The following is a 12,905-nucleotide window of genomic DNA, read 5'->3' on the forward strand; positions in this document are numbered from 1 at the left end:
ATATTTTTAATAGCTATTAATAAATCAATGGCATATGTAGCTCTTTTCTATTTTTTTAATACATACATAGATAGACGTACCAAGGGTGGTACGTCTATCTAATTAATCTCCCTAATTAATGGATTGATTACTTGGCTACAGAGTCAGATTTTCAATTGGAGAGAGAGAGAGAGAGAGAGAGAGAGAGAGAGAGAGAGAGAGAGAGAGAGAGAGAGAGAGAGAGAGAGAGAGAGAGAGAGAGAGAGAGAGAACTTAAGCCATAAAAGGTTCTGAAGCCACACATCTATGAATTGATAGATGTGTTTTTCTTAATACAAAGAAAAACACAGGACTTTTTCTAATGAATATACAACGAACAGGTAAAAAATATCGTATGAATTGATAAATCCATAAAAAAAATACAAAGAAACTTGAAAAGAGAGAAACATATATCCTGTCCACTACCTACATTATATATATCCTGTTCACTACCAACATATTTTGCCATAAAGAACTGTTCCCAGTGTAACATGAAAAGGTAATTGGAACTAATTTCTTTAAATACATCTACAAAAGCACATTCATGTAGGGAAAATAAATCAATAGGAGGAATGAGAGTAGGGAAAGGAATTCAATAGAGGAAAGCTATTGGAAAGAAGCGCCCTTGAGAATAAATCTTCATCCATATTTCCAATCGACATGGAGTCTCTTCAAATTCGCCTCCCACTCCTCGTCAGCAAAACTGACCCGAACTTGGTTGCCAATTCCACCTCCCATCTTATCCCCTTGCCAGCCTAGAAATCAAAACCAAATGAGGAAGAAAGTGGGAAAAAAAAGAAGAGAAGCGAGGGTATTTTATACCTCTTTTATTAGTATCTCTTTCCTTGGATTAGGACTGGGACACATACATCAAAGATTCAGTATGCAATTTGAATGAGATAGAAAAATGGTTTTCAATTACTAATTTGAATTAGTAATTGAGGTTACACAAAATTGGAGCTAAAAGGGGAGGTGGGTTTAATCTGAAGGAGAATTGCATTGGTGAAGGGGCTGTAGATGTGGGAAACTGATGGTGAAGGTTGGCAAGAAACTCGTTTCTGCCATCAATATTAGACGTAGAGATTGCCATCACAGGAGAAGTAAATGAGAGAGAGATTATGTGGGTTGAGAAGAAAAACCATACTATTTATGGATAGAGAAAAAAAAGATACAGATAATCTATCATAGGAAAATAAGAATAAAGTTTAAGATTGAAGAGAAAGAGGTAAGGAGGAAACAAATACCTGGAGAAAGAATCCTGAGATATAGATATGCCGGAATGTATGGTAAATAGATATAGAAAGAGGTGACCCGAACTTGGCGCTTCACAATCATCCATGGCGGAAACTTTCTAGAGGAAAAAGCAAAATAAATTTTCTGTACAACGGTTGAGGTAAAATATGGTAAATAGATAGATATAAATAAATATGTAGTACTGAATAGAAAGGAAGACTAAACGAATCCGTTACGTTTAGGCTGCAATAATTTAGCAATAAAACATGGAATGAAGAGTAATCGAATTAAGTAATTGCTATTTGAGTAAGGACGGAATTAAAGGAAACGGAGAAAAAAGGAAACGGTGAGAATTGGAAACAAAACAATTGCTATTTGAGTAAATATCGAATTAAATGGAAATGCAAGGCTGGAAATCGTGGGATAGTGGTTCATTTATTTGATTTTAAAAAAAGAAAAAAAAAATTGCCACATGGGAAATAAGGCTGCCATGTAGATTTGAGGGAGGAAGGAAAGGGCTGCCACATCAGCAGTGAACAGTAAAGCCCCCTTCCTCTTTATTATATATAGATAGATGTCTATTTATCTCTATTCCAATTCGGAAACCGAAATGATGATATCTAGACAGTGGATATATAGGAATCCAAATCTGCCGAATCACTCATGCTCTTACAACCCAGCTAAAAAGGAAAAGACAACTGCATTTGTGCAATTATTAAAGCATGGTTGTGCTGATATGATTTCCCAAAAAAATCTTTCTGGTTTTAGTTGAAGAATAATTTGGTTTAATTTTTTTGACTGATTGTTGTTGACATATTAAGCACAATAATAATTATGTTTTTTGTTGACATGAATATGTAATCTACGCTACCTAACACAGATCAACAAGATTTAGGCAATGAAACTTTTGGATTTTGATTGTATATTGTATTCTGTCCAGTTATTGGACTTTCATCTAGTGCAACTGATTTTGTGTTTCATTCATTTTCAGTTTGACATTGTCAAGCTATTATTTAGTTTTGAATTCTACATGTTCATCGTGGAAATTAATGAACTGACTGTTATCTCTATAGTATTTTCAAAGTTTATTACACATACTTTTGCAGATGTAGAGACACTCATTCTATTTTCCTATTTTTGATAATGGTTAAAGAACTAGTTTATGGGAGGACTACTGAGAGAAATTATAAAGACAGCTTTGAGAGCTAACTTCAGTTCCTTGGTAGTCACATTCAAGGGTTAGGGACATTCCAAACTTATATGCTTTTGTTGATTGCTTATTCTCTGCCTTTTTTGTTTGTTTTGGTAGGATGCAGAGCCGAATGATAGGAAGATTAGCAAGCTCTGTGAATATGCTTCAAAAAATCCTCTTCGTATCCCGAAGGTATCATTTATTTCCCTTTCATTAAGATGACGTAGCTTAAAAGATATGGAACTTCATGTTCTTTTATCTATTAGATTCTCTACTGCACCTTTCAAATTTACGTATCAATTAACATCACGTGTGTGGTTGAATAAACTTCATAGCCTTACTCATTTCACAAAATTGAATAGGATTCTGTATAGCTGATGGGAAACTGTAATAAAAGGTTCTATCGAATTTGCTGCCATTCGGAAAAAAAAAACTGTATTGCTCTTGGAGTACTCAGAAGGAAGCAAATACTCAACTGTATGGTGACTTCAGAAATGGGAAAACTTCTCATGTACTTGAGTTTCAGGAGAGTAGAAATATGTTCAACTGATTTCTACTGTTAAAGAGGAGAAGAGAATGAGAGAAAGGGTGAGTTGGAGATGACTCCTCCTCACTTATATATTTATATAAAGGGAAAAGGGTACAATGACTAATATGGCCTTAGGCACATACATACACACATACAGTTCTAACACTCCTCCTCAAGCTGGAATGTATATATCATGCATTCGTAGCTTGTTACAAATATCATTTAGTTTGGCTCTACTTAAAGACTTGGTGAAAACATCAGCTAGCTTTATTGAAGCTCTATCGCGAGATAAAAGGTCATCAAGGTCTTTGGATCTTGTAAGAATGTTTCAGCGGTGATTCCAATGTACAGTTTTTAGCATTCCGTTTATTAATGGTGTGTAAGGACTGGCCCACTTACCCATAGAAGAAGTAGGACCTGGCTCGAGTGAAAGTAGTGTGTATTTCTCCCTTTTGAATAAGCTGGCGAATCAAATGACAGTCCACCTTTATGTGCTTGGTGCACTCATGAAAGACATGATTGGTGGCAATATGAATTGCATCCTTATTGTCGCAATACAACTGAGCTGTGGATGATGAGGAGAATCCAATCTCAGATAAGAGGGGGAGCAACCAGATAAGCTCACCACTAGTATGTGACATGGTTCAATATTCGGCTTCTGTACTCGATTGGGCCACTACTACTTGTTTCTTGCTTCACCATGATACTAAGTTACCTCCAACAAAGGTACAATATCCAGTACTGGATCGTCTATCTGCTGGTGACCCTCGTCAATCTGCATCACAAAACCCTTCTAGCTTTGCATGCCCATGTCTCTTGAAAAGCAGCTCTTTTCTTGGAGTGCTTTTCAAGTATCGGAGGATATGAATCGCGGTTCCCCAGCGGGAGGTACGAGGAGCACTCATGAACTGGCTAACAACCCCCATTGCGTATGAAATCTCTGGGCGAGTGACAGTTAGATATATAAGTTTCCCAACTAGCCGTCTGTACCTGCCATGGTAATCTAACAACTCTCCCTCTTCTGGAAGTAGCTTTGTATTCGGGTCCATGGGAACAACAGCTGGTTTCACACCCATAGAGTCTGTCTCCAACAAATCTAACACATACTCCCTCTATGAGAGGGAGAGACCACTACCAGAATAAGCTACCTCAATCCTCAGAAAATATCTTACACGCCCAAGGTCTTTTGTGGAGAATTCTTTCTGAAGAAAGGTTTTCAACCTCTGTATGTCGGCTGTGTCACTCCCTGTAATGATCTTGTCATCCATATCGACTATGAGAACGACATGTTCAGCATCAAAATGGTGACTAAAAACAGAGTGATCAGGTGCACATTGCTTCATGCCAAATCGCATGATAGCATCACTGAATTTCCCAAACCACGCTATAGTAGATTGTTTGACCCCATATAGAGATTTTCGAAGTCTGCACATTGAGGACATCTCCCCTTGAGCAACATACCCAATAGATTTCTCCATATAAACCTCCTCAGTCAAGTGTCAATGGAGAAAAACATTAGTGGCATCCAACTGATATAAAGCCCAGCCCCGGTTGACAGCAAGGGAGATAAATACTCGCACATAAGGGATTTTGGCAACCGGTGAAAAGGTCTCTATGTAGTCAACGCCAAATGTCGGGGTATATCCCTTGGCAATCAAGCACGCCTTAAGGCGCTCCATAGTGCCATCAGTCAAGTATTTGATGGCAAATACCCAACGGTATCCAAGAGGTTGAACACCATGAGGGAGAGGAACCAAAACCCAAGTATGATTGGCCTGAAGGGCGGCCACCATCTTAGTAGTATCCATGGTAGCTCGCCAGCCGGGTGATCAAGAACCTTGGGTACAGACTGGGCAAAGAAACAGAAGACAAGGAGTATACAAAACCGTGAAACGAGGGTTTGGGATGATCTTAAGATACAACAAACGAAATTGGGTGTGCAGCGGAATGGGAACATGTACGTGAAGCAATGGGTGAATCTAAAGGAATTGAAGGAGATGGAAGAAGAGGTACCTGTGAAGGGGGCGGTATCTCATGCTGAGAAGACGATGGCTCGGGCTGAGATGCAGGATTGAGCCTTGAACGCCGCTGATAGACCTTCAGAGGAGCTGAAGGAGCCGAAGTAACCTCTCGTGGTGCAGCAGGAGACTCAACAGGATTGGGTAGTATGGGTAGAGGGAGAGGAATCTGAGTGTCTGGCATAGGACTGCTGCTCTCAGCAGTAGTAGTGAAGGATGAGACTGACTCAAAAAGGTGACATCGGCAGAAACATAGTGGCACCGGAGCCGAGGACTATAACAACGATAACCTTTCTGGGTGCGAGAATACCCCAGAAAGATACATCTCTCCGCCCGAGGATCTAATTTATCCGGGCCAGGTGAGAGGTTGTGAACAAACAGACACAACCAAAGACTCTGGGTGGGATGGGAAAGGGATCTCCTTGAGGATGTAAGATCGAGAAGGGGGAGGAACCACCTAAAACTATAGATGGGAGACGATTAGCCAAAAAACAGGCTGTAAAGATGGCGTCACTCTAGTAGGGTTTGGGAACCCGCATCTGAAAGAGAAGAGTACATGCCATATCAAAAAAAAATACCCGAGTTTCCTCTCGGCTACACCGTTTTGCTGAGAGGTGTATGCGTAAGAGGAGTGATGAACAATTCTATGGGTAGATAAATAGTCCCTAAAGGTGGCAGAGAAGTACTCCCTAGCATTATTAGTGCGCAAACATTTAGTAGTGCAATTATATTTGTTAGTGTTCTCAGCATGAAAGGTGCGAAAAGCATGAAGGACCTCAGAGCGGTCTTTAAGCAAAAATAACCAAGTCATAGGAGAAAAAGTATCCACAAAAATGATAAAATATCTATATCCAGAAAGTGACATGGCCACGAGAGACCCCATACATATGAATGCACTAAATCAAAAGGACGCGAGACTCTGGTAACAACTCTATAGGGGAAAGACACACAGCGGTGCTTCCCAAGTTCACATGACTCGTAATGAAATGATTGAACAGAAGAAGAAATATCTGATGACTACCGAAGTCGCTTGATAGATGGGTGGCCAAGACGGTAGTGCCACAAATATGAATATGCGGAGCTATGCAAAATAGTGCGTGAGGGGTTATAGTCGAGGCGATAGAGGCCATCCACCTCACGACTCAATTCAATCATCCTCCTAGTCGAGAGCTTGAAATACACAATAAGATGGAGCGGATGAGACTGAACAATTAAGATGCTTAGTAATCTGACTGACATAAATCAAATTGAAAGGGGACTTCAGTACACAGAGTTGAAGATAAAGTAAAACCAGAATGTGGTGAAAGAGTACCAATTCCAAAGATGGGAGTAGTGGTCCCATCGGCTAAGGTAACAAAATGAGAAGCAGAATGAAAGGGGCGAAAGGAACTAAGGGAAGTCAAATTACCAGACAGGTAGTTTGAGGCTCCAAAATCAATAATCTAGGAGCTCGAGCTAGTAAGGAGAGAGGCAGGCGAACTACCTGGTTGTGCAAAACCTGCAGTAGGTGGCCGAATGCTCAATCGGAGACGCTGGAACTTCTCATAGTCAGTCTTGAAGAGAGCAAATGTATCACCCTGTGCTGGTGTGACTGGAATGGTCGAGGCATCAGGCATGTCAGCGGCGGTGAGATGCGCAGAGCGGGATGCACGGAGCTCAGGATGGAGAGCAAAGCAAGTCTCAATATGATGTCCCTCTCTCTGACAGTGAGTACAGTACGGGCGGCCACAACCACCAACACCGCGGCCACCACCATGGCCTCTACCGGCCCCTACCAAGGGCAAAGGAACCACCATCACGGCCAGAGCGGTCAACGCCATCATAGGCTGCAAGTGTGGGCCGTCAATAGAGAGAGTGGTAGAGGAGCTGCCCAGGAGACACTGCTGTGCACGGGAATAGACCTCCGTGAGAGAAGGGATAGACCCCAAGCCAATAATATGATGTCGAAAGCGCAGTAAGTCTAGGCCCAAGGTATCCAGAAAATGAATGACACGGAGTTGCTCCCACTACCGAGTGAGAATAGCCAGGTCAGTCGTGGGAGGCATGAAGGCATCAAGCTGCTGGTAGAGAGAAAGAAAACGACTGTAGTTTTCAAAGAGAGGGGTATCATCGCACTGAAGGCGCATCCACTCGAAGTAGGTGGCGCAAATACGAGTGAGCTTATCAATCCCGGAATAGAGAAGAGCTGCGTGGTCCCAGATGGCCTTGGAAGTCTTCAGGGTCATCAACATACGAGCTACTTGAGTCGTCATGCTCTGCCATAGAAGGGTGTGAATCAAGGAATCATCCTGCCGCCACCTATCATAGGATGGACTGTAGGGGATGGAGGGTCCTGCTCAATGACACCGACCTTACCTCGAGCAAGGAGGTAGGTCTCAACGGCCATACTCCAAGCGAGATAATTGGAGCCATCGAGCTTCTCAAAAGTCATCTGTGGGTAAGAGTGCCCCACAGAAGGCAGGTGGATGGAGAGTAAGAGGAGGATGAGGCCATAGATGGAGGAGTTTTGGTAACAGGTGGATCCATGATGACTGGACGATCCATATCGACGAGGAAGAAGAAGAAGTCTCGCAATCACGACGGCGCAAACTAAACAAGAAGTGGGCGAAGTACATGAATCACGCGACAATCCCGTCAATGAGACCGCGGCTTCGATAGAGAAAGACATCAAAACGAGATAGATGAGCACTAGCCCTAGGGAGAATGAAGGCTAGGAGAAGAAATCAGAGCCGTGGAGACAAATAACAAAGATATCCGAGAGGATTCAGGCCATTAAGCAAGAAAAAGGATGAGGACAAGTGAGAAGGGTTGAGGCTTAGGAGTAGAGAGGGTTAAAAAAAAAGAAATAGAAGAAGATTGGCGGAATATGGAGATGGTTTAGAGGGTTGCAAAGGGCTGGAAAGGGTGAGGGAGGGTTTGGATGAGGGTTGGGGAGGTGTGGAGATGAGGTGAGGGGTTTTGGGGGGTTCTCGGGTTTGCAGGGAGGGTTGGGAGGGTGGCGGGAGGTGCAGGGAGGAGAAGAGGGGGATGGAATGAGGGCTGGGGAGGTGTGGAGAGGAGGCGAGGGTGGTGGTGGGAGATGCAGGGAGGGTTGGGAGGGTGGCAGGAGCTGCAGGGAGGAGAAGAGGGGACTGGGATGGGAGGAGAAGATGGACGAGGGGGCTGGGTTGGGAGGTGGCGAGGGGCGAGGAGGTTGGGAGTGGAGGCAAGGGTGGTGTAAGCGGCTCGTGGGGTGGGTGGAGAATAGGGGCGTGGGTGGTGGAGCGAGAGGCTAGGGTTTTAGATTAGGGTTTTGGTGGAGTAGGAAGAAGAAGAAAAAGAAGAAGAAAAGGGAAGTGGGTCTCTTCAATGGTGGTCCCTAGGGCACCAGAATCCTAGGGCTCTTATACCATGTTAAAAAGGAGAAGAGAATGAGAGAAAGAGAGTGAGTTGGAGATGACTCCCCCTCACTTATGTATTTATATGAAGGGAAAAGGGTACAATGACTAATATGCCCTTAGGCACATACACACATACATTTCTAACATCTACTAATGATTTTTTTTTTGTTATAATTTCCTTCTTCCTACTTGAGCAGATAAAAAGAAACTAATTGCAACTAGAATTGTAAAAGAACTAAATGAGGCAAGGATTTTGATGAAACTTGTCACCTTTTTCCGTGTAAGTTTTAGCTATTCCCATCTAATTCTTCATATATCCTCATTGACTCATTACAATTAGATTACTTGGGCTATGTACAGTTATAGAAATTTCCATGGTATTGCAAATAGGAAAATTAAAAGAAAGGAGCTTTGGATCAATATGTGGCACTATGCTCATCACAATGGAGAGGTGTGGGAGACGTTGAGTGCAAACTCATGTCTCGCAAAATTAAACAATTTCAAAATTTTATCACTACAAAGTAATGAAATCGCTCGATTCTTGGCTCTTGAATAAGACTAAGAACCGGAAAATGCATGTGCAAGTAGAATCAGTCCAATTTTAGCTGGCAGAAGCTACTAACTGAAGATGAGGACTAGATATAAATAGACTTCATCTAGAATGAAACGAATATAATATAATAATTTTATGAACCCAACGCATGTCTTCTTGGGCCAAATCCAAGTTGGTTACTTCAAGTGAAGTATTCACAAACCATGTTTGGTCGCATGATTTTCTCATAAAAGAAACTTCCAACCAACTGTTGGTAGAGAATAATGTTAGGCTCCTTGTTTCTCATCTCAGTGCACTTTGTTTCACATACAACTCAAGTGAAGTATCCACTGTTGTTCTTCATGATCCTATCCTTCATTTGAAACTGAGTAAAAAGTTGACTTTCGACAATTAATGTTATTATCTTCCCTTGTAAACAGTGTGGTGGGCCAGGCTGTGAGAATTTGTATTTGTTATCCGTATAGTTATATTACATAATATTTCAATAGGTAGCTGTTAAATACTGAGATTAACTCAACTCAACTCAACCAAGCCTTTGTCCCAAACTAGTTGGGGTCGGCTAATGAATCCTTTAAAAAAATTTCATGAAGAAGGTGAAAGAATCTACCCGGCTCGAGTTGACTAAGTCTAGTCCTGACACTAGTTGGGTTCGTCTACATGGATCATTTTCTTCCATTCTCTCCTATCCAAGGTCATGTTCTCTGTTAAGTTCATAGCCATCAAGTCTTTCCTCATTGTTTCTACCCAAGTTGTTTTCGGTCTGCACTGGAGCATCGAAAGGCCTACGTTGGGTATGCCTAAACCATCTTAAGCGGTGCTCTCTCATCTTCTCTTCATTTTTAATTCTATCTAACTTTGTGTGGCCGCGCATCCATATAAGCATTCACATCTCTGCTACACTCATCTTATGCACATGCTGCTTCTTGGTGGCCCAACATTCCGAGCCGTACAGTATCGCTGGCCTCACAACTGTTTTATAAAACTTTCCCTTCAACTTGTTAGGTATTTTATGGTCGCACATCACTCCTGAAGCATGCTTCCACTTCAACCAACCTGATCTTCTTCTGTGGGTAACATCCTCTTCAATCTCTTCTTCCTTATGTAGGATTGAACCAAGATAGCAAAAGATATCCCTCTTAGGTACCTCCTATCCAGTCATATTTACTACATCCTCGCACAGCCTCCTTACATTACTAAAGTTGCACTCCATATACTCTGTCTTAGTCCTATTCAGTCTAAAACCTTTGGATACCAAAGTAGTTCTCCATAACTCTAACTTAGCAGTAACTCCTACTTTGGTTTCGTCAATTAGTACTTTGTCATCTGCAAGTAATATACACCACAATACCTCATCCTGGATACCCTCTTTAAGTTCATCCATAACTAGCTTAAAAAGATAAGGGCTTAGAGCTGATCCTTGGTCCAGTCCTATTGTAATTGGAAACTCACCAGACGTGCCATCCGTAGTTCTGACACTAGTTACTGCTTCATCGTACATATCCTTAATCACATCACCATATTTAGTAGGCACTTTTTTTCCTTTCAAGGACCCACCACATAACACTCCTGGGAACCCTATCATACGCTTTCTTCAAATCAATGAAAACCATATGAATGCTCTTTTTATTTTCTCTAAATCTCTCCATTAACCGCCTAGTCAAGAAGATAGCTTCCATAATCGATCGTCCGAGCATGAAGCCAAACTGATTCTCTGACACCTTAGTCTCTTTTCTTAGACTATGCTCAATTACCCTCTCCCAAAGTTTCATGGTGCGACTCATTAGCTTAATTCCCCGGTAATTGGTGCAACTCTGAATATCCCCTTTGTTCTTATAAACATGTACTAATGTACTTTTTCTCCACTCATCAGGCATCTTCTTAATCTTCAAAATATTGTTAAATAATCTAGTTAACCAAACCAAACCCACATCACCCAAACATCTCCAAATCTCAATAGGTATACCGTCAGGCCCCATAGCCTTACCTAATTTCATAGTTTTCATAGCTACTCTTACCTCTGATGTTCGGATTCTACAAACAAACCTCCGGTTTGTATCATCAAAAGCGTTATCAAGTTCTTCCAAATTCGCTACTGGTTCTCCATTAAACAACTTATTGAAGTAACTTCTCGACCTCTCTTTAACCTCGTTTTCTTTTACTAACAATCTTTGACTCTCGCTTTGATGCATTTTATATGATTCAAGTCCCTGCTCTTCCTTTCTCTCATCTTAGCAAGCTTGTAAACATCTTTTTCACCCTCTTTCGTTCCTAACATTGTGGTACAAATTTAACAAATCCTCATAGGCCTTGCCTCTAGCTTCCCTTACTGCCTTCTTAGCTTCTTTTTTAGCCAATTTATACTTCTCAATGTTCTCCTTATTTCTACACTTATGCAAACATTTATAACACTCCCTTTTAGAATTAATCGCCTTTTTGATCTCCTCATCCCAACCACAGCAGTAGGTGCTTCAAGATTTTCCCTCCCAATGTCTTCCGGTGTGAGTATGACATCTTCTTCTTCTGCAACCCAATCCATCATGACATCCAGATGGTCTATGCTCAAAGGGTCACTAGTGGTAGATGATTTCCTCAACAAGTCCCTGAAAAGGAAAACATTAAGTTTAATGTCAAAGGTTAAACTTAAAAGCTTAAAGTGATGAGGTGAGAGTTGAAAACATTATATTACGTTGTATACTTTTCTCGAAACTTAAGATTGTAATGGACAAACACCAAGTCATCTAATCTCTGGTGCTCCAACCTATTTATCTTTGCAGAGTGAATGTGTTCGAAGGTGCTCTAATTCCTTTCACACCCAGTCGCACTGCAGGTCTGACTGAGGATTCTGATTGCAAAGGTCTGTAATTCTTCCATGTCACCTCCGAATTGATTCCACCATGCAACTGTAAAGTAACAAATAGTAAAGCATTATTTGTTGAGAAACTGAAAGTTAAAATGAGTTATACTTAATTAAACAAACAACTCAAATATACTTGGTCCCAACTTCGTTCAGTTGCGGCTTGCAAGCTTCATTCCAAACATACCCTTAGCCTTTCGATAATCCTCAATCTGATTGGTGATGAGGTCTTGTGTAGCTTCATCAGGTACCGGTCGAGTGATGCATGCCAACAAGCCTCTGGTTACTTCACTGTGCCTAGAGAAGGTAGGAGTGAAAAAGAGAGCAGGGTTAAGAAAATATCCTGCTGCATGGAGGGGACTGTGGAGTTGCCTATCCCATCTTTGGTCAATGATCCTCCAGATGGGATTGTAATATGATTTTCTCTTCAACCTCTCCTTGATGTTCTCTTTGGCCTTATCCATGGCCTCATATAGGTAACCAATCGCCGGTTTGTCCTGCCGATCTACCAAACATAGCACTCACTAAAGGCTCGCTGATGTTTAGAATGTACTTGCATTGGTCCCAAAAAGATTTATCCAACACAGTACTAACTACCCCTTCACTCAGTGGGTGTTGGACAAACCTACTAGTACTATACTCATTAGACACAAACATCTGCTGAAGTGCTTTCCGATTCAACACCAGAGTTTGTATGCTAATGAAATTTGTAGCAAATCTAGTTGCAGCAGGGCGGCACAACTCCTTCCCACTTGTGAACTTCTTCCTCATCAAATTCAAGAGGCTTCAATGGTTGTAGATGAACTTTGTAATCGTCCGAGCCCTCTCAATTGTGGTTGCTATGTGAGGAAATACAGTCGGTTTGCACAGATGCTCCAAGATGAGATCTAAGCAATGAGTTGCACACGGAGTCCAGAAGAATGTACCAAACGCGGCTTCTAGTCTTTTCCCAGCAGCTTTGTAACTTGGCTCACTGTCAGTTACAAATTGCACCACATATTCCGGATTCACCTTTCTGACAATCTTTTCAAAGATATTGTATAATTCATCGGCATTCTTCACTATGCCAGATGCATCAACGAATTTGAGGAATATGACTCCTTTAGGGCAGTACACCAAAAAGTTGAT

The 12,905-nt window shown here is 41.6% G+C and overlaps 1 protein-coding gene across 1 annotated transcript in view; it reads left to right on the top strand.

The window, feature by feature from the left end:
* Positions 1-12,905, top strand: part of LOC143860165 (ARM repeat superfamily protein) — a 70,801-nt gene that overhangs the window by 6,722 nt on the left and 51,174 nt on the right. The window contains exon 3 of the mRNA XM_077370715.1: positions 2,561-2,635. Coding sequence (XP_077226830.1) covers positions 2,561-2,635 — 75 coding nt within the window. The remainder of the gene's footprint in view (positions 1-2,560; positions 2,636-12,905) is intronic.

The sequence above is a fragment of the Tasmannia lanceolata genome, unplaced genomic scaffold (genome assembly GCF_043159265.1).
Source record: "Tasmannia lanceolata isolate RefF3 unplaced genomic scaffold, GAP_Taslan_0.1 ptg000037l, whole genome shotgun sequence".
Lineage (NCBI taxonomy): Eukaryota > Viridiplantae > Streptophyta > Magnoliopsida > Canellales > Winteraceae > Tasmannia > Tasmannia lanceolata.